Genomic DNA, 21,474 nt, shown 5'->3' on the forward strand with positions numbered 1-21,474 from the left:
CCCATAATCAAACCCCTATCCCTTCATTGCAAAAATAACCCAATTAGCTTCACAGGGACTCCTTGTTGGAGTAAGGCAAAAAAAAAAATAAAAATTGCATTGTACACAGAGCTTTCCACATAAAAGCTCAGTTTCTTGCCATAAAACTAGTCACATCCTCAGCGGAACAGAGGAATTAACATACTGGAAACAAGCCAGTAATTTTATAGAAATATATGCCTTTAAGTAAGCTCTAAATCAGTATTCTCACAATAGCTGCAGCTTTGGCATCATTTCTATCCCAACAAGCCACAGCTGCTGAACTGGAGACTTCTGACTTCATATTAGATAAGTAATGAGAAGTTTTAGGCAGTGGTGCCAGAGCCTGTCCTTTGATATCAACACAGCACACTACAGTTGTTGACCAGCTACACCCAAAAGACATGCCTTTAAATTACACTAGTTAGCTAAAAATATTCAGGTGCCAACTTCAAAGAGACTTACGCCATGACATTAGACTGTCAATCAAGATATGATGAGACTGAGACCTCACAGGCATCTGTGTATTCATACAAAACCAAAAAATTGGGAGGACTGAATCTTTAACTACAGAGAGACCTCTACTTTGATGCCTGTCCAGACACTAGATCTGCACTATTAATGACGAAGTCCTGTACCCTGGCTTCCACCCAACAAGACAGAAGTACTGAGCCAGAGACCTCACAGAAACCTGTGTCTTAATATTAACCTGCCATGCAAAAGCTCCTGAGCTAATGGTCTGGCAATGAGTGTAACATACAGCCATCCGAAGGAGGAAAAAGAAAACATTAAAACCTCTAAAAATTAGGCAGAAGAGGTATTGCAGTCTTAAATGCTCATCGCTTTTAGTGTCTAATTTTTCAGGATCTTCCAAAGCAAAATGTAATGGTACATTTCCACAGTTACATTAAACATAACAGTTCAATTAAAGAACTGGCCTTTTTCCTCTTCAGCAGGTCTCACACAAACATTTTTTGCCCTTATAATGTCATAAGAGATTGAGGTACAAACCACTGAGCAACACATCTTCCAAACCCAGACTAACATGCTGTTTGTTGGAAAGAATTTGAGGGAAATCAAAAAAGAGATTGCAACAGAATTAGTAAGCAAAATGTTGACTGATTGAAAACTGCTCAGAAGTTTGGAATATATTTCAGTAATTTGGGATGAGATGGTAGTCAGTAAGTGCGGGATGAATGCATTTATTAGAAATCTACCCTAATCAACCCAAATGAAATGTTCTGCTATATGAATAACTGTTTTCTCCCTATGAGTAACTGTTTGATGGCAAATGTCAATGTACCTTATTTTTTAATGAAGTTTAGAAAAGAGATGACTCTTGGAAACTTTTCCAGAAAATACTTAAATGACTCAATGAACTGGTTTTTTTTTTCAAAATTTCTTCAGAATTAAATATTACTAAAGATCAGGAGTTTTGCAGTTCAAAATGCCTACATCAATTTCAAAAATAGGATTTTGTCTCTTATAAGGACATTGGAGAAAGTCTGCATGCAGATGCCCTAAAAACTTGAAGCAAATATTTTCTTTCTGGGTGCTATTTTTCCATCCACATTGGCACAAAAAGTAATTGGAGAAAAAATATTCCAGGAAAGCCTTTCCCTTCTTGATGTCTGAAAGGAGTTTTTCCCATTTTTATATATATATGCTGGATCTTTACATTGTTCCTCATTTTCCATGCTCTTAGCATTTTTCATTGCTTTCTTTTACCTTAATTTTTTATTTATAATGCTGTGATCTTTGTGTCTCATTTAAGCAAGATAATCATCTAACACTGCCTCATGACTACAAAAGTCTAATATTCTACAGCATCAATTGCTGACTTGTTTCCAGATTTCACTTACATTAAGTCAGAAAAAGCTGAACAGCAGCAGCTGCTTTATCCGTCTTTTACAGTCTTTGATCCCTCACTTGGAAGGCCTAGAGAACTGTTTAATGTGTAAGGGAAGACCTCCCCACACTGCTATGTGAGAGTCCCTTCTCACACTGGGCAAGATCCAAAGCCACTTAAAGTAACCGAGAATCTCTCCATTGTCTTCTGTGGAGTTTGGTTGGGCCCAACAGGTGAAAGACAGTCTCACTGAGATGAAAGATGCACTGGAAACACTTCACAATCTTGATGGTGATCAGCAGAAGAAAGGGATAGTTAAGTTCTTTCATAAGCTGCAAGGCTAAATTTGTTGGACCAAACCTGAAAACTGGAGTATTCTCCACTTCAGATACTGGTTCTCAATATTTAAACAAATTAAACTGTTCCTTCTATCTGGAAACTGGACATGGGTTTGGAATGCTTTGGCTTTGCTGGCACATGTGGCATGCAGGGAATAAGCAATGGTTAACCAAGCTTAATGGACAAAGTCTACAGGGACTTATGAGTGCTTAGGAAATAGACCTCAATCAGCATTTTACAAGAGGGGATTGGGAAAAAAAAGTGCTTGTTCTTCGGTTTGAAATAGCCATAGAAAGCCTAAACACACTTCAATCTAAAAACGATATACCAATTCTTATTTTTCCATTTATACTGGAAATGCTATCAAAACTTCACAACTGTGTAACTGCGACATGACTAAAGATGCCGATGTTAACTATGCAAATGAAATTACTATAATAAAAGCTGTTTTCTTTATTGTCCACAAAGTACTGAAATTCTAGGTCATTGCTATAAGAATTCCTGTTGTGATTATCTTCCTAATCATTTATCACTCTACAGATTAGATCCTGAACCACCTGTCAACCATATTCCTATGCAAATTGCTTTACTTTGCAGAGCTCGAAAAGTTATGACCTCAAAGCCTTTCAATGGCACTGCAGGGCTGCATAACACCAGACCCCTAGCAAGCAACTTACAAGGCTGATTAAGAGCACCAAAAAGTGTCTTTTGCAAACTATCCATCAGAGACAGACAAAATGGTAATGAAAATATAACGAAACACAAATCCAATATAAGTGAAAAGAGTAAGCTGCATCTTACTTCATTTGAATTTTCTGTTGTGATGTTTTTATTTTTCAGTTTTTTCTGCAGCAGTTTGGTTTCATACTCTGGTCTGGGATGCTCCTGAAAAGGGAAAAAAACAACCAAATGTGTGATTATGATTAAGAGAAAAGAGAAAAAAAAAAAAGTTCTGGTCACTTATTCACGATCCAAGCCATCAAGGTGATTCAACACCACAGCACCTTTCTGACTAGGGGGATCACTGCCTAGAGGTATGGGATACATTATGGGATGCGGGGGAAGAGCATTTAGGGATTGCACAGGACTTATTATGGGATGCTTAGGGAAGAACCAAAGGTGGGGAAGGGAGGGATCTAGGTCACTTGGGGAGGAACAACTGTGGAAAAGTAGAGGGATAAGGGGATAAAAATGGCCGGTCACATGTTAATAGTTTGCTGGTCTGTATGGGGGTCTGCCCACCAGCAACTGGAGCAAGTAAGTGCAGGTGTGAGTCTGAGTATGTAAGCGCTAGTGGAGATCAAGCTGGAGTAGCTGGTAAGTATGTGAAGTGCCTGGGAGTCAGGGAGGTGTGAGTCTCTAAGGGTGAGACCATGGTGGAGCTGGCTATCAGAGCAACCATCCCAACCAAATGCCAGAGAGACCACAGGGTCTGGGGGTCTCTAGGAGTGTGACGCATTGGTGTGTATGTCTGCGTGTGTCTTCAAGGTCAAGACTAGGGTGGGCTGGCTGCTGGCGGACCACTGGAGTCCCAGCCAGCTCTGGGGGAGCAGGATGTATGTGTGAGTGAGCAACTGGAGAGGGGCTGTAGTGTTGCGGGCTTGTACCTCTGGGTGCCAGCAACTGAGGAGACTGGAGTCCAGTGGCAGCTACTGGGCAGACTGAGTGATCCCAGCTGCTGGAGGGATCCGCATTGTACATGTGTGCATATATATATTCTCACTAGCAGACCTCCATCCTGCTCAGCCAGGGAGAGGAGCAGAATGAGGCCGTTGTGCTGTCTGTGTTTGTGTGCCTGCTGTGTGTGTCTGTCTGTGTGATCTGTGTGGCTGGCCATGTAAATATATGCACATATGTGGTATATATGTGTGCTCTGTGTACATATGCTTACTGGGAATACATGCTTAGCCTTACTCCAGGTTGGACCTGGGGGCATGGAGCTGTGGCTGCCTCACCTCTTCTTGGGCTGTCAGATCTGGCCCAGTTTCCCCTATCAAGAATCTTTCAAGGTTTTCTTGCAAATTATATTTTTCTTTTCCAAATTAGAGCATAAATTAAGCATGGTAGCAGAAACTTACCAAGATTTTAAAGACGGCAGCTCATAAAAAAGACAAATGCCATGTTTCTCCTCATTCCCGCCAAGTTCTGAATTCATTCAGAGCCTGGAATTTGAATTTGATGCCTCCCACAAAAAGGCTATTCCTACGGCATTGGTGATACCATCCATCCTTACTATAATTAGAACATATGCTTATCATCCCAGTCACAAAATCGACTTACTAAAACTTTTTAATGAATCTGATAGCCGTGAAGAGAATAAAACCCATATTTTTAAAAACTTAATTAATCCTCATGGACAATAGAACAGGGGTTGCATCGAACTTCAGCAGTCTTCCTTGGGTTATACATGTGATGTTAATTTTCTGTTATCTGTAACATTTTCACTACATCAGGCACCATCTTGAGCATTCTCTGTTGCACACCAGTATATAGACACACTGGGACTTCCAATGTATTGTTTATCTTGATCATGAGATTTTCCTGACACGTTGAACAGGTATGTGAGCACACTATCATTTAAATAACTGCCTTAAATGAATATTTCCGTATCTTTTCGAACTCTATGAACAAGTCATATGTATGTCTGCCCTAAAGGCAGTCCCACAAATGGTACATGCATTCTACTGCTCCCAGAGAGTCTGGTACTAACATGGGAGGCTTGAGGGAACTTTTTTTCTCTAAAGCTCAAGTACAGCTATGTCTCTGAGACTCTAGCACTACGATGCTATACCAAACAAATATCATGAAACTGCTAACATGACAGCTTGTTTTACGCTTGTAATTTCATGTACTATTCAAATTAATAAAACATGTTCTAAGGGTGCAAGTGTGACACTCTTTGCATCACAGTGTTCTTTTACATTACTTATGCATCACATAAAAATCAATACCACAATGAATGAAGTTCAGGAATCACTATAGCACTTCTTATCACAAGGGTCACTGTTGTTATTACTTACAAAGTGCTATGAATGTATGTGGAACTCCAAGAAATACTGAGGCACGGGTAATCTCTGACATTACAAAAGCTGATTAGCAGCAAAAATGGTGGTGAGCAGGATGGGGAAAGGAGAGATAAAGATACAACAATTAAGTGTTTAAAGATGCTGTGGTCAATGCATGTATCTTCATGTTTTGTAAGTTTTCACTAGCTTGTTGATTTACATTGATTTGTATTATGCTTCCTTAGATAAGGTTCAAAGGTCACATGGAAGAAACATCTCTAGACTTACATGAAGAAAGGATGAAGGCATCAGACACGGATGGCTACATGAGAGAAGACAGCTTGATGAAAGTACGGAAATAAGATAAATGAAGCTGTAAGAAACTGAGAAGATCTATCACACTATGGGATCCCCTGCAGAGCTAAATTGGCTTTCTTCCTTTTTTCTTATTTTCTGCTAAGCAAAGCATTCTGGGTCACCAGGGGCAGCTGTCAGAGGCCAGAGCAACTTTTGAAAAATGGCTTGAAAAGAGAAAGGGGGAGAAAATCAAATGCCAAGCAAAACATTGTACTGTAACTTACTTTTTTCCTATTGACAGTTTTGCTTTGAGTGCATACACTGTTCAAATGTGGTCAAGTTATGTTTAGTTTTCCTAGTAAGACTTTTCAATGTCCTTTTAACTGCATTTCATACACCTACATCTGGATTGGAAAATTAGTTGATCTGTCTTCACTGAATCTGCCAAGTCATCTTACCCTTGACTGAACAGACCACAGCACCTCCTGGAATGCATGTATCTATATCTTCGTTTTATGAGTATATTGCATGAAACAATTCTTCACAATACAGATTTAGAGATACTTGATGATATATACATGGATGTAAAGGAACAACTCCACTCTGCTGTAAAAAGAGCGTGATTCAGAATCAATTCTTTGTCTGAAAATGGGAAGAGTTCTACACTTAGGACAATAAGCTAGAAATAGTTGTGATGATTTGAAGAAGGCCAAATGTCCATGTAGGGATAAATATGAATCCCACAATGCTGGAATTTTGCCAGTACAGCTGCCAGACACTTATTGAAAACCATGTCAGCCAAGGTACTTTGAGGCCAAATGAGTACTCAGAGTTGAAAACGATAATTCCCATCCTGAAAACAAAGAGCCAAATCATGAAATTTTTACTCAGACAAAACTCATATTGACGTCAGTGGGAATTTTCCTTGAGAATGGTCTCCAGGATTTGCTGCAAACGTACAACACGTGTATCCACAATACATCACAAATTAAGGCTGTGTAGGTAATGATCCAGTTCAATAAGAATCTATCAAGAGAACTGAACTCTTCTTAATTACTCTTTGATTTAGGAAGAAAATTATAATGGAATTTTACAAAGCATGCATGACAAACACATCTGGGTTGCTAAGAAAAAATAGAACCTTAGAAACTATCCCAGATTAACAGATCAAAAGAGTTATCAGCAAGAAATAAGCCAACCCACTGCTTCATTTTTACGCTTTAAGGAAAGTCAAAGAAACACTGAGAATTCATTGAACAGTCTTATCCTGATATGCTGAACACAAGCAGAGCAGCAAAGCAGTGCACGCTGGTAGGAAGGAAGGTTTCCACAAATGAGAACTGGAATGACCCATCTGCTGCCCTAAATCAAGATGGAAACTTGGAATGAACAGAACAGAGAGCCCAGCTGTTCTCTGCTGCAAGAGCCTTAATTATTATAAACCAAGGACTAAAATCCTCTGTTTCTTATGATGATGACACAGTGGCGAGTCGGGGGAGAAGGCCAAGGAAGAGATTGTCATTCACACCAATGATCTGTTTAGACTGTCCTAGTAATGGGATGCTTATCCAAAGAAAAGTACTTTTATATCTCAGCATGTATGAAGGGATCACTGGTAGATGTTCACAATCTTTTTAGTCCAGATCACTTGCACAATATGTTTGATTTATGAAAAATTAAAACAAAAGCTTGAATAAGTCATCTAACACTACAAGTCTAGGGATGTTAAAAGACAAAAGCCACTGTACAAGTACATAGGATCTCAGCTGTCAAAGGTATTGTAAAGCAACATAAAACTGAAGTAGTCAGAACAAAAGAACCCATAAGGTATATTATGGAAATATATTTGATAGATAGATGGATGGATGGATAGATAGATAGATAGATAGATAGATAGATAGATAGATAGATAGATAGAATGCCTTTGTTTGCTTCCATAGAGCAAGACCAGTAGTAGTGCTTCGGAGGATTACCTTCAAAACTAAATTTTGAAATATGGCCTCAGATTTTTAAGTGCCCTTAAGACCAAACAACCAAATGCTGCCATTGCAATGTCAAGATACCAAATTTTGTGGATAACTGTAGCAGAATATAGCATCATATATTTTTGTTCATTATTCAATTCAAATTCAACCCATTTAAATACTCCTACATCGGTAAGTGGAATTGTGTGAAGCCAGATTATCCCTTGAATTATGGTATTGAAAATTTTGCTTAAAATTATTTATTCTACTGCATGATAAGTCATTGCTGAAACAAAGGAGCTGACAAACATAAAGAAGAAACCCAGCTGTAAAGTTGGATGCTAGCCCATTAAAATGGGGCACCACCCACCTTGTCAGTGGAACAACTTCCAGCTTACCTTATTGCTCTAACTTTGATAAAATATTACCTGGACTCTAGAAAATTTGAAATCTTTGTGCATATCACTGTCATGTTTATTGTTTTCAGTTGTCCTATGGTAGTATGGAGTAGTTGCAGTCACAGACTAGGACCCCATCACTTTAGCCACTATATAAGCATAGAACCCCTTCTCCAAGGAAATGTTCTTAAAGAATGGATTGTTTCCCCTTTGGGCACTTGTCTCTTTTTTTGGCTGATAATGTGTAACAGTGGGAACACTTGGCTGTGGAGGCACTCTTTAGGGGAGTGTGTTTATGGAAATTTTTCTCTGTCAATATTTAAGATTGAGTATACTTTGGATGGATTACAGATTTGTAGCTCTCGCAAAAAGAAATACAATAAACACTGCAAAATCCTTTAACTTTGATCTAAAATAGCTGTTTCACAAATCATAACATTATGGTCTCAAGATAAAATATCCTAGAAATTAGCAAGGTTAGAAACCAACAGTTTCCTCCAACTAGGAAAAAGTATTTTTCTTCTAAGCAAGATCAAAATCATGAGACACTGGACCTTGAACTTATTGGTCCAAGGCTACATATTGCATGCTATATACCACAGTGATCCCAAGAAACTTAGAGAGAAGGTTAAAAGAGAAGGTCGCTGATGCATGAAAGAGGCAAACGTTTTGTAGATTCGTCCTATTACAGCTTGTCAAAGGTCATAGATTTTAGATCTATGATTGAGTGGGCAAGTAGTGTCAAAGTTGAATGCTAAATCAAACTTACAACATAGTACATACATCAATCCCATGGATAGAACTACTGCAAATGTCATTAATTTCCATGTCTTGCCTTTGGCAGAAATAGATAAGTGAATATAAGATAAGAACATTTCTAGCATGCCAGATCTCAAAGTCTCTATCAGTCTTTCCCATTTTAATAAGAATGCCTCATAAATAGCCCAGTTTTTCTGCCACACATGAAACTCTCTTCCAGGTAATATCAGATCAGATTTTTGTTTATGAAATAGCATTTTTTCATCACTGGCCATTTATGATATTTCTGGAATTTTCATTTCCCTGGACTTTTCTTGTTTTCAGTCTCTGTGCACCTGGAACCCATGGCTTACAGGCAACCTGGCTCACCAGGTAAAAGCAATGTGACTCTATATAGCATTTTAAGGCATACTTCCTAGAACATCTGTTGTGGTTTAACCCAGCAGGCAGCTAAACACCACACAGCCGTTCGCTCACTCTCCCCCACAGTGGGATGGGGGAGAGAATCGGAAAAAAAAAAGGTAAAATTCATGTCTTGAGATAAAAAAGTTTAATAGGACAGAAAAGGAAGGGAAAATAATAATAATAAATAGTAATAATAATAATAATGATAAAAGAATATACAAAATAAGTGATGCACAAGCAATTGCTCACCACCCACCGACTGATGCCCAGCCAGTTCCTGAGCAGTGGTCACTGCCCCCCGGCCAACTCCCCCCAGTTTATATGCTGAGCATGATGCCATATGGTGTGGAACATCCCTTTGGCCAGTTTGGGTCAGCTGTCCTGGCTGTGCCCCCCTCCCAGCTTCTTGCTGGCAGGGCATGGGAAGCTGAAAAGTCCTTGACTAGTGTAAGCATTACTTAACAACAACTAAAACATCAGTGTGTTATCAACATTATTCCATCCTGAATCCAAAACACAGCACTATACCAGCTACTAGGAAGAAAATTAACTCTATCCCAGCTGAAACCAGGACAACATCTTAAAGCATATACATCAGACACAAGCTAACAAAAGCTTTATAATATCCAGAATTTTCTGGTTCCAGAAGGTGTATATTCTAACCAACCACTGTCTTTCCAAACCTTTGTGAACTTTTCAAGTTGAACCATGATCCAGATTAGAGCATTGGCTCCTCTCTAATGTAGAGAAATACAGATACTTTAGCTAATTTGAACTAAAAATCTATCTCTGACCACAAATATTTGTTCAGTCTTTGCTAATTTGTTTCAGCCGTACAATGTTTCTTTTAATTGTTTCCCATAAATATCCCAATGACTGGATTTACAGCCAGGAATGTTCATGAAAACAACTTATTTGAAGCAAACACAAATGTTGAATTTGTAGTCAAAAGCTTTTATACTTGAGGCTTGAGTTTAATGGCTTGAGTTTCACAGCAGCAGAAGCGAATCTAAGCCTGGGCTCCCATACTCTCAAACTCAATTTCATGTTGCACTAGCCACACATTTCCATTTCTGTCCTTGCACTGACACCAGTGCACATGCAGCTGCATGGTATGACCAGGATAAAAACTCCTACCCTTCATATCGCCAACTACCCTTATGCTGTATCAGCTGTCTGAACTTTTCACCACTCATAGTTTCACTATGGTAGTGTGGAGTTAGATTGGCTTAAGCTGCTACGCAGCTGCAATCTATAGATGAAGTTGAATGCTACAGATGAGCTGATTTAATGGCTCATCATTGCTAAAAGGGTCTTCCTAACTCACACATTCTTCTCTTCCCCTGCCCAATGCCCTAACTATACTATGTGAAAACTTATCTAATTAATTGGTCCCCTCCACCACAAACACTGTCCACTTTATTTCTGGAATTACTTCTCCACGGCTTTAGTTGGTAGGTTCAGGTGATGGGTGAGACACTAGAATTAGTGGCATGAAAGTAAGGATGGTATCTCTACCTAGTGGTAGCAGTGAACTATTGAGGCATTTTATGCAGCTTCACCCTGTGAGTCTAGATCTTCCAAAGACTTCAGAGAATAACATGGCCAATACATTAAAAAACCCCCAAAACCTAGCCTCTTAATTTTATAAACTGAGGTAAACAAATTCATAGATAATTACCTCAGCAAAAACCATGAATTTTAGAAAAGAGAGAATCACATCCCCCATTGAAGTGAGAGGAAGGGTTTTGATTTTCATTTAGAAACTATGCCACATAGTTCAGGTGCCTGAATTTACATTTTGGATGCATGTGTTCTGTTAGGTCATCCACCTTCTATGGAAGAGCTAATGGAATCTGGATGTCTAACTTTCAGACTCCTTTGAAAATCTCAGCTCAAGATGCCTACCTTAATGCACTCATATTTGAAAATGCTGTGATAGGCATACATTCAGAGATAGTGAGAATTTCATTATTGTGTAACGAACTATTAAATGGGCAAGCTACAGATCAGAAGCTTTTCACACAAACCTACACACAAAATGGCAAAAACTTTCTATGCTGCCTCGAAGAAATTTAATATTGCAGTAGAAGTAGCAGAATAGAATGGAAGCAGGAAGATGAGATCTGAAGAGTCAGTGGTGTTTTACTGATTTGAAGTCAAGATCTAGAATCAAAAAAAGTGTTTATGTTTTCCAAGCGTTAGAATTATTTCTATAGCTCTGAGTCAGAAAGGTGTGGATGAATCTAGGAAAAAACACACACTTATGTGCTCTTGGAAAGTAGTGAATAAATGAGTGAAATAATGAGTTTTTATAGGCATGCGTTTGCAACAACGTTGCGCTACTCATAAGCGTCCATATGCATGTGAAAATGAAGAAAATTAAACAAAATAAAAAAGCCTAAAGCAGAACTAAAGAATAGGAAACAATTCTGACTGCTGAAATATGATGAGTTCTGAAACTCTGCATTCATTTTAAACAAATGGTAATTTTGGCTGTCATTAAACAATATCACAAAGTACTATTCTTAAATTTTAAAAGCCTTTCCCAAGTTCAAAAGTACTTTTAGAAATAACTTCCACTGGGCTTAATACTTCGTGCTGATTAAGAGAAGAGCTACTGCTCCTTCCATCTTATTTAAGTCTTGATTAATCTTCCTGTGTCAATGACACCTCATGGGAAAAATCACAGAATAAATAACAATGACCTAGCAATAAAAGACTTTACAGAATAATAAATTACATCTAGGCCCCTTTATTCTAGTTCATTAAAATAAGAGTTTCTTAACACATTTCCACATTATTTACATATGCAGCTGGGGTTAAAAAAAAAGGCAGTCTCCATTCATGCACACGAGTAAATGTAAAATGCATTTTAAATTTAAAAGAAAAAGCTCATTTCCTTAAAAAGAAAGTTCTTTCCCCACACAAGAGAATACATAGTGATGTGGTGCTGAGGTTGCTGGAACAACTGCCTGAACTAGGACCAGATCCTGATCTCCTTGTTAACACCAATAGCAGGTTAATCTTGGAGGCTGTTAACGTGTCTAATTTATCTAATACTGAATCAGCCCAAGACATCTTCAGTGCACAGGAAAACTGATTTTGTTAGGAGCAACAGAGGAGGACAGAGGGGAGGAAAAATAGGGCTGAGAAAAAGCAATGGTGTCTAAGAGACCTTTGCATGAGAGAGATGAGAGAGGGAGTACTGTGACTTTGGGGGATCTGAAAAAGGCAGGCAGGGTTTGTGAGACTCTGGGAGAGGAGAAGGTCCCTCTCTACCTCCTCATACCTGTCTCCCTCAGAACACACACTCCCTTGCAGTACAAGATCCCCTACCCTCACTCCGTATCTTGCCTGTTCTGCAAGAAGCACATTGCTGGCAAACCCTGTTTACCCACCTGGATCTCCTGGGTCACTGGGAGGTAGGAGAGGAAGAAGGAAAGGCCTGGAGATGATCTCTGTTCCTAGAGGGGCAGTGCTGGACAAAGATATGGGATACGGTACGTCAAGACAGAGAACTATTGGAAAACAGGACTTTCCTCCCTGTTGTTCCTTCCCTCTACCAGTAGCTCCTATTTTCCATCGTCCATGCCATGACGACAACAACACAGTAGAGCACTGTGCTGCACAGGCTGGAAGAGCCCATTCCAGCTCCTTGTCCATAGTTTCACACTCCAAGCAACTGCCCACCTCTGCACTTACACCGGGGAACGTGAAGATGTGAGCCTCTTCTCTGAACTCAGGGGACTGCAGGAGGAAAGAACCCAGGTGACCCAGCCTTTGAGTGGCCCATCACAACACCCTGAGGAATCAAGACTACCTACGAGGAATCAAACAGCTTTGAGGCTTGTAGACCTGCAAAGGACACAGGAGGTCATTATAATGGAAAAGGAATAAAAGAAAGGTAATGAAAGCATGTTGATATGTCTGGTAGAAGAAACATAAAAGAAGAAAATTAACTAGAGCCCCAGCATATTGTGGCACATCTCTGGATCACCAGTGATGTTGATGAAATGTAATGTAATGAAAAAAATGTAATCATACATCTTTACCAATTTCTTGGCAAGCCACAGAATTATCACGTGCTTTGGTTCTTACAGTTTACAAATGAAAACATGTTTAAAATGTGCCTTCATGTGTAATTTTTTAATGGAACAACAGCTGGTACTAAATAGTTTCCCCTAAGGCCTGAGGGATAACATCCTTTTTTCAACATGCCTTCCCCAACTATCCTAATAAAACTCTCATCCTCCTAAACATAGCACTTAAATCTAATAGTGAAAGGACTTGTTCAGAAGATCAGGGCTATCCTAGGATCATTAAATAATTAGTGTTAACAGGAATTCAATGAAGGTGACAGAAGATTCACTGGAAGGAGTGATGAAACCCAAGAAAAGGTAGTAAAAAAAACTTATAAAGATATAAAACATAATTGGAAACGTGGGCCCAACAGGGAAATCAGAATAGGCATGGGAAAAATGTAAGATAATGCATCTGGGGAAAATAACCCAAAACGAAGATCTCATTGATGCAAGAAACCCGAGAAGTAGTGAAGATGAAAGGAGAGATTTGAGACAACACAAAATATTGTAGCTACACATTGTCCTTTTACCATTACTATTTTTTCCCAAGAGGACTAAGCTGTGAATACACACTTATTTTATTAGAGTTTGCTTTTCACTCCTCCATTTTTTAAGCAAACAAAAATCTCTTATACTGCCTGTTATACTAGATGCTATTAGAACTTCAGAAAAGGAGTCTGCTCCTATAATTTGCAAGGTGGAAGACAAGCTGAAAACATCAAATTAATCAGGTCACAAAAAATTTTGAAAATGTACTAGAGAAGATCGAGTTAAACCATGATCGAGTTAGGAGAGAATGGAATACACTGTATTCAGCGTTGGTGCTGCCTCACCTTGAATACGGTGTGCAGTTCTGGGGCCCACAGTTTAAAAAGGATGTGAAGGTCCTTGAATGCGTCCAGAGGAGGGCAACAAAGCTGGTGAAAGGGCTGGAAGGCGTGTCCTGTGAGGAGCAGCCAAGGACTCTGGGCTTGTCTAGTTTGGAGGGAAGGAGGCTGAGGGGCGACCTCACTGCTCTCTACAGCTTCCTGAGGAGGGGAAGTGGAGAGGGAGGTGCTGATCCCTTCTCCCTGGGATCCAGTGTCAGGACATGGGGGAATGGATCAAAGCTGCATCAGGGGAGGTTCAGACTTGACATTAGGAAACATTTCTTTACCGAGAGGGTGGTCAAACACTGGGACAGGCTTCCTAGAGAGGTGGTCGATGCCCCATCCCTGTCAGTGTTTAAGAGGGATTTGGACAATGCCCTTAATAACATGCTTTAGCTTTTGGTCAGCCCTGATATGCTCAGGCAGTTGCACTAGACGATTGTTGTAGGTCCCTTCCAACTGAAATAGTCTATTCTATCTGTAAACATATTTAACGTCACCAAGTCTGTTTGCTATTTGATTCTGTCTTACCCAATCTACCTTCCTTATTACTTTACCTTAACCCAGCAATAATCCACAGGGTATCTTAAAGTCTTCTGTTAAGGGTTCAATAATTTTTTTTTTTTAAGTCATCAAATAGCAGAAGGAGGAACTAGACTTTGGGAATTAGAGTTTACAAAAAAAGTTTGCAAACATTTTACAGAGTACAGGATTTTAACCTAAAATTCTAATTGACCAGACACTGTCTTCTAATGAAGACAGACACCTAAGTTCCTTCCCGTTGTACTGAAACAGTATAACAGCATGACTATTTGAACAATAACAAGATCTCCACTCATTGGCATTTCAGTTAGTGTGGACTTTCTGCCCATTTATTCTTCCAAGTTCTGCTCCAAATTCTAAGATTTCATCTTTTACAATTGCATTTCTATTTCAGTTTACACAGGTCTGTTAAATGAGGTAAAATGAGGTAAAATCCCTTCCACCCAGAAAACCTAAAGCAGGAACATTCTGGGTCCTAGAAATACAGTTCCTGAAGATTCATGGGAGGCCAATAGTTTCTACTCCCCATATCATTAATTAGAGTCCCTCAGTATTTTTTCACCAGCTCCTTCACAAGTAGAAGAGGGTATGAATTCTCCCACCTCTACCACCGCTTTATTGATGGCTATATCCCTTATTACACAAACTGAAAAAAAATCAAATGCACAACCTGTTTGTTTGGGTTACGCAAACACATCTGTGGCATGACACGTTGTGTGCTTTTTCATGGTATTTCCAAGGCTTCGACTGTTTTCATGGTTCTGGTCTGGGTTTGCTTCTTTTCTTTCCCTCTCCCATTTAGTTATCAGTTGCTCTATCGCTTTTCAACACAACTATCTATTTTACAGTCTAGTACCCAATGCTACCTATTATTTTTGCAGATTTCAGGTATACTAATGCAAATCCTCTAAGTCTGTACAGCTGCCATCTGCAAAATATGTATGGAAGCCTTAAGGAGTCTGCTTTCTCAGACTGCCATTGCCAAGATATTTACAAATAAATGGACTAAATTAATCTCTCATATAGCTCTTCTGAAGCAAAAGATTTGGCCCAGTGTGTTTAAAGAAAGTAATTTTACTGAAAATTTTATAGACAAGAGTCCACAAAAATTACACTGAAGGCATTTATTTCAGTATAATTCTCACAATGTACTTCTCAGCTCTTCAACTTTTATGGTTGTTCTCCTCCCTGTTTCGGTTCCGTAACTTCCCTTTCTAAAGAAATTGATAATAATAAATAACTTAACTCCATCTAGTCTTAAAACTGTTAAACCTTCTGAAATTCTTCCTTGTCCCTTTCCTTCTTGCTATGTTACTTGCATTCCACTGCTAGTTCCTTCCGGCCTAACCTGATCAGGCACAACTTTCCATTTTCCAACATAATTTTCGACACTTGTAAAAACTTCACCACCAATGAAACATGATGCCAGTATCTGTCTTACAGACAAATTTATCCTCATCTTTATAAATCTAATGAATAAAAGGTGAACAAAACCTGATATAACTTTTGCATTTTTGCTGATGTACCAAAAGCTGACAGAAGGTCATACAGTGCATGGCTTTTTGTTTAAGATGTCAGGTCAAGAGACATGTCCATTTGGAGCATTATTCTTCAAGAAAGAGCTGGATCAACTAGAAAATGTCCAGAAGGGAACAAGAATAAACAGGCGTCTAGAAAATTATTTAAGAACAAAGACTGAAAGAGCAGAGGCTAGTTCATCATAAAAAAAAGGGTGACAGAGACATATGATATTATGTTGAATTTTGCTGAAAAGAGGACAGAGGTAATCTCTTCTCTTTATCTTTGAAAGAAAGAACAAGAAAAAAAAATTAACATTTACAAGGAGATTTAAGTTAGACACTAGGAAAAGCTTATTAGCAGTATGAATAGGTAAGTATTAGAATAGATTGCCTAGGGAGGAAGTGAAATCTCCACTGCTGGATTTATTTAAGAACAAATTAGACAAACATCTTTTCATAATGATTTAAGTAGAGTTGATCCTACCATGCACAAGGGATGGCCCCTCAAGGTCCATTCCAGCCTTATTTTTATGATTCTACATTCCTAATTCTTCAACTTGTGCTGAGATGTATCTGGCACTCCTTCACTTGTCATAAACAAAGGATTCTTGCTGATCCCACAGTTCCTGTCCACAAACTTTTACCACTTCAGAGCTCTTCATCACAGGACCTCACAAATCTATAGATTCTTTCACAGCATTTTGCAAATATTGAGCTAAACCTTAGGATTTTGTACTGCAAATGATGAACTTGAAATTCAGTAAAATCTGGTGGGTTCATCAAGTATGCTGCAGAGCCAAGAGTTTGCTCTCCAGCCTCTCAGTTTGTACTGTAATTAGTACAGAATTGCTGTTCTCCCAAGTAGCAGTATGACATTCCACATAGGATAAGCAGTAATTTCTGATGTGCTGATGCACTTAAACTTTGCACTTACAAACTGCAAGTACTGGGGTATACAGTGAGCATCATCCACTTCATAATTGGATAGAGAGTAGTGAAAAAGCTGAGAAACCAGAGGCAAAATAGGGGAGGTTGTAGACAAGTCATCAGTGAAGGAATACTTGGGTGGTCTTCCTTACGCTAAAGACATTGCTAGAGGCTGCATTTGGGGATAGTGATGGAAGAAGAGGAATACTGGAGTCTGCTGTCTTTTCTCAGAGTTATTTTTTCATTTTATCCAATCATTCTTATCTGAGGAATAGACAAAAGTGGAATAACTTTATCACCATGCTACATCATGAAGTTCATGATGTCAGCTTACTTTTCTTCTAGGTTATTTGCACTCTACATCCTGTTTGAGCTGAGCTCAAGTAGCAGGGCTGGAGGCTTGTATGTGTTCTGCTGTTTAAGTAACTGTGCTGGAACATGAAGAAATGGATTCCAATCCTTCCATCAAACCAAGCTAGGCCTACAACTCACTTTCCAGGAACCTGACCCCATTTTATTAAGTCAATGAAGAGAGCAAGGCATACTGAATTGTTCCATACAGGTACTCAGCTTACCACTAACAATAAAGGAGAATCTTACTGCTGCAATTCTGAATTACTGAATACAATCCTGTTCTAGAGCCACGTCAGCGTCTATTGTTAAGGGATATGTAATAGAAGCTCCTGTTCTTAGTATGATATTTAGGCCTAGTAACTTCACACTCTTTAGTCATAGTTAGAAATTAATCTTCTGGTGAGAGTCAGTAATTTAAACAGACCATAGGCCATGACGTGTGAAACAATGCCTAAAAACAGAACTAAAAACAAATTTAGGGACATTGTCAATATTAATAAACAAGTGTGTCTCACTTTTCGGTCAACTCAGGTACAGCTAGAAGCCCCATGGGCTGACTGCAAAGCACTGAAAAATTATTCTCAAGAAACCAACCCCATTTGTTGCTTGCAACAGCTCTGTGGGTGAGTACTTAGAGCTCAGGATAGATGCAGCACAGACCTGGATGCAAATATTAATTATGTTACCCTGACATGTTATAATCATCGTCACAGAGAATTTTTGTAATACCTAATGAAGTAGCATCTATATGACAAAGTATTTATTCTGTATCACTCTGTTATTACACTCTGTACAATGGCATATGGGCATTCTCAGCAAAGAATGATCTGTTGTTATCTTATAATCCTTTTCATCATTAATTATTAAAATTAGAGTGCTGACCAGTAAGATATAGGTGATGATTTCTTTAATGATACATGGGTACTTAAAACTGTATCAGTTATAGTCATTTAGAAAAACATAGCTATGAACTGCATTGGGCTGGAGAGCACTCATGAGAAATCTAAATATCAATGCGTATCTTCAGATATAGAATAACTTATACAGTAAATTAACGCACAGAGAGGAAACTTACTTCTTCTTCCTCCAGTCCAGTTAGATCCCAGAAATAACTCAATCTCATCTGCAAACGCTTCCATTGTTCAAGGAACATAGTAGCTTTAAAAAAAAAAAAATTAAAATTATAAATCCAATGCACTATGGTGAATGCTTGTGTAACTTATAAGCCCCAAGTGATATTTGAATCCCATTATGCTAGGCCTATTATAAATAAGCACTAAGAAACAGCCCCAGACCCAATTTTAAAGAAAGAACACAAGCAAAGCATGGAAACAACAATTACTGTCTTTTTACAAATAAAATACAGAAAGATACAACATGGATTGCCCGAAGGCACTGTAAGTTCCTGTCAGAGACTGGAATTGAACCCATATCCACTGATATCCACCCCAAGAACATCATCTCTCTTAATTTACCATGAGTCATTCTATAATTCATGAGCACAAAGCATATAATGAAACAAAATCTAGGTCTAAACATTAATCCGTAACACACTAACTGGCCAAACAGATTTTACTGTTTCAGTGTTTCTAATCAGTCAGAAATATGTGAAGAAGGTAGGTGTAGCCTGCTACTGAAATAAATCATTGATACCTATATGTAAACTAAGACCCTCAGTAATATGTAGAAAACAATGTTCTTTTGAAATATATTATAGTGGTACAGTTGAATGTTTTTGTCCTGCATAGACATGGTGATTTTGTCCTAAAGGACTGGCCAGTAGTTCAGTCTCCTGTTTTTCCTTTTTGCATTAATATGAAGGAACAGATGTTGTACTGTTGTCTCATATTTACAGTCTCCTGACCTTCCTCTCATAATTGCTGTTTCCTCTAGATAGCCCTTTGCCTAGCTGCTCATGATTTACGGACAGATAGATTTATTAGAAATAGCACTTCTTACTCTTGACTTGTGGACACCTATTTTCAGATTACTGTATCAATGCTAAACCAGGGTATACCAACTAAAAAAACCCACTATACCAATAAAAGCTATACCTATAAACAACTGTGGGCACTGTTTTCCATTTTCTTACGCTTCATTTCACCTTTTCAGTTGATGAAAAGGGGACTGTAAAAACATTGTTAGATCACAGCAGTATTTACATCACTTTGAACATCTTGTAGATAGCTCCACAAGACACACAACAGTGGAGAATTAGATCCAGCTTCCTTTGACTGCATCTGCACTTGGTGTAGCTGTTAAGATAACACTGGGAAAAGTTAGACTACTGTTAAAATAACCTGACTCTTACAAGACAGAATCTATTCCAACAGTTAGCTGCAAATATTTTCTGCACAGGTATCCTCCCATAATGAAAGAAATAAATATCATTTAAACACCAGACTGGCAGTACACTGAAGTAAATCCAGACATTAAGCAATTAAGTTGCTATCTCTGCTCCTTCCTTACAGAGAAGAGGACATATAAAAGCTATATTTAGCATGTTTTGCAAACTCAAGGGTTTTTAGATATCCTAAATACAAAAACATTTGGCTATTTTATAGGGTGCTGTTACTCATTCCACTTCTTCCTGTTATTCAAAAAGTCAGTTCCACATTTAGCTCTGTAAGAACTTATTTGGCTAGATGCAGTAGCTGTTCTGAAATCAGCAAGTTTGCACTGACTTACACTAGCAGAAAAACAGTCTAATTGTATTCAACTGTCCTTCTAATAAACACATCTGACAGCTGAAGTTCAGCATCCCAGAACACCAGCTACATTAAACACAATTAGCCAGGCATTACTCCATATTTTGTGAATATGGTCATTTGCAAACAGTATTACTGAAATCGCAAAGATACTTTATGAGGCATCAAGATCAGCTAGTAAAAGCATGATTCCTTTTGAGATATTAACCATGGTAAGTCATCTGCCTTTTACAGAATGGGAGAAGGCAAGCAGGATGAAAGACTTCTTGTGCCCAACACCATCATGAAAGGAAGCCAGCTCAAATTACCATACTTTGTTCTTTTAAGTATACAATTGTAAGTCATAAGACCTGTCAGTTTCCACATCACTATACTATATCCTATGAAAAAGCATTCAGGCAACATTTACTCAAGATACTGTGAGGCAAGCTGATTAGGTGTGTGAAGATCTGTCGTTCAGCAGAATGAGCTCTAGATATACCCGTACAGTCTCCTAGCAGTAAGGCAGCAAAATTTGCTGTAATCTAATACTTAATAGGCAAGCTGGGCAGAGTTAGTAAAGGACACTTTATTTCACTTTGCTGTTCTTTGTATATGATGGCTGTATTTTCTTGCACTGACAAGCTCAGTTATCATGGACCCAAGAACAGACTTTTCCAATCTGTGGGAAACATCTTTGGAGGGGGGCTACAGCTCAGAAAGAATTGTGTTATTCTTACATGCCTTTTTTTAAAAGCAATCCATATGGAACTTTTTGTTCCTTTCTGTTCCTTTACAGATTCTACTAATTTATCTTAGTGTAAGGCTATATCAACATTTTGTTTTGCACACTGCATTGCTGATACTAAAATGTATTTATTTTGGATGAGGCTGCATGGAAATGATCATTTGCATGGATGCAAGTTTACAGTACAGATTCTTTGTCAGGAAAATACTATTTACCTATGAAAGAGTAAATGAATTGTCATTCATACACATGCTGTCCAAACAGCTACACTGAAACTTGGACAAGGCAGTGTATTGCATGCTTCATGGCAGCAGGTAAACTGTGACACCTTATCTGCCAGTCTACTCTGTAATTGGCAGCAATCTGAAGTAGGAAAATAAGTCATTGTGAGAGTCTATAAATTCATCATCTTTTGCAATTTCTCTCAGTCATAGTGCTTACGTATTCTCTAACTTCTGCTGAAGGGTTTCCAGGAACTGGTAAACAAAAGCTTCTTACTTCCATGATTTGTTCTGTCTGCAAGTTCCTTAAAAACCCTATGCTATCCATACCCAACACCAAGCTACCAATCAGTCATTTCTAAAACAAGCTGTAAAATTTTAATAGGGTTGCAAAGCATAACGCGCTGATTGCTGAGGTATGGCTATAGTACAATAATATATTTCCTCAATTTCATATTAAGAATGAAGATTTCATTTTGTGAACAG

General features: G+C 38.5%; 1 protein-coding gene across 1 annotated transcript in view; it reads right to left on the bottom strand.

The window, feature by feature from the left end:
* ANO2 (anoctamin 2, calcium activated chloride channel) overlaps positions 1–21,474 on the bottom strand; it is a 188,227-nt gene that overhangs the window by 94,508 nt on the left and 72,245 nt on the right. The window contains exons 11-12 of the mRNA XM_009324365.1: positions 18,408–18,490; positions 3,008–3,091 (exon numbers count right to left, since the gene is read on the bottom strand). Of these exons, the coding sequence (XP_009322640.1) occupies positions 3,008–3,091; positions 18,408–18,490 (167 nt within the window). The remainder of the gene's footprint in view (positions 1–3,007; positions 3,092–18,407; positions 18,491–21,474) is intronic.

This window comes from Pygoscelis adeliae, unplaced genomic scaffold (genome assembly GCF_000699105.1).
Source record: "Pygoscelis adeliae isolate BGI_AS28 unplaced genomic scaffold, ASM69910v1 Scaffold65, whole genome shotgun sequence".
Lineage (NCBI taxonomy): Eukaryota > Metazoa > Chordata > Aves > Sphenisciformes > Spheniscidae > Pygoscelis > Pygoscelis adeliae.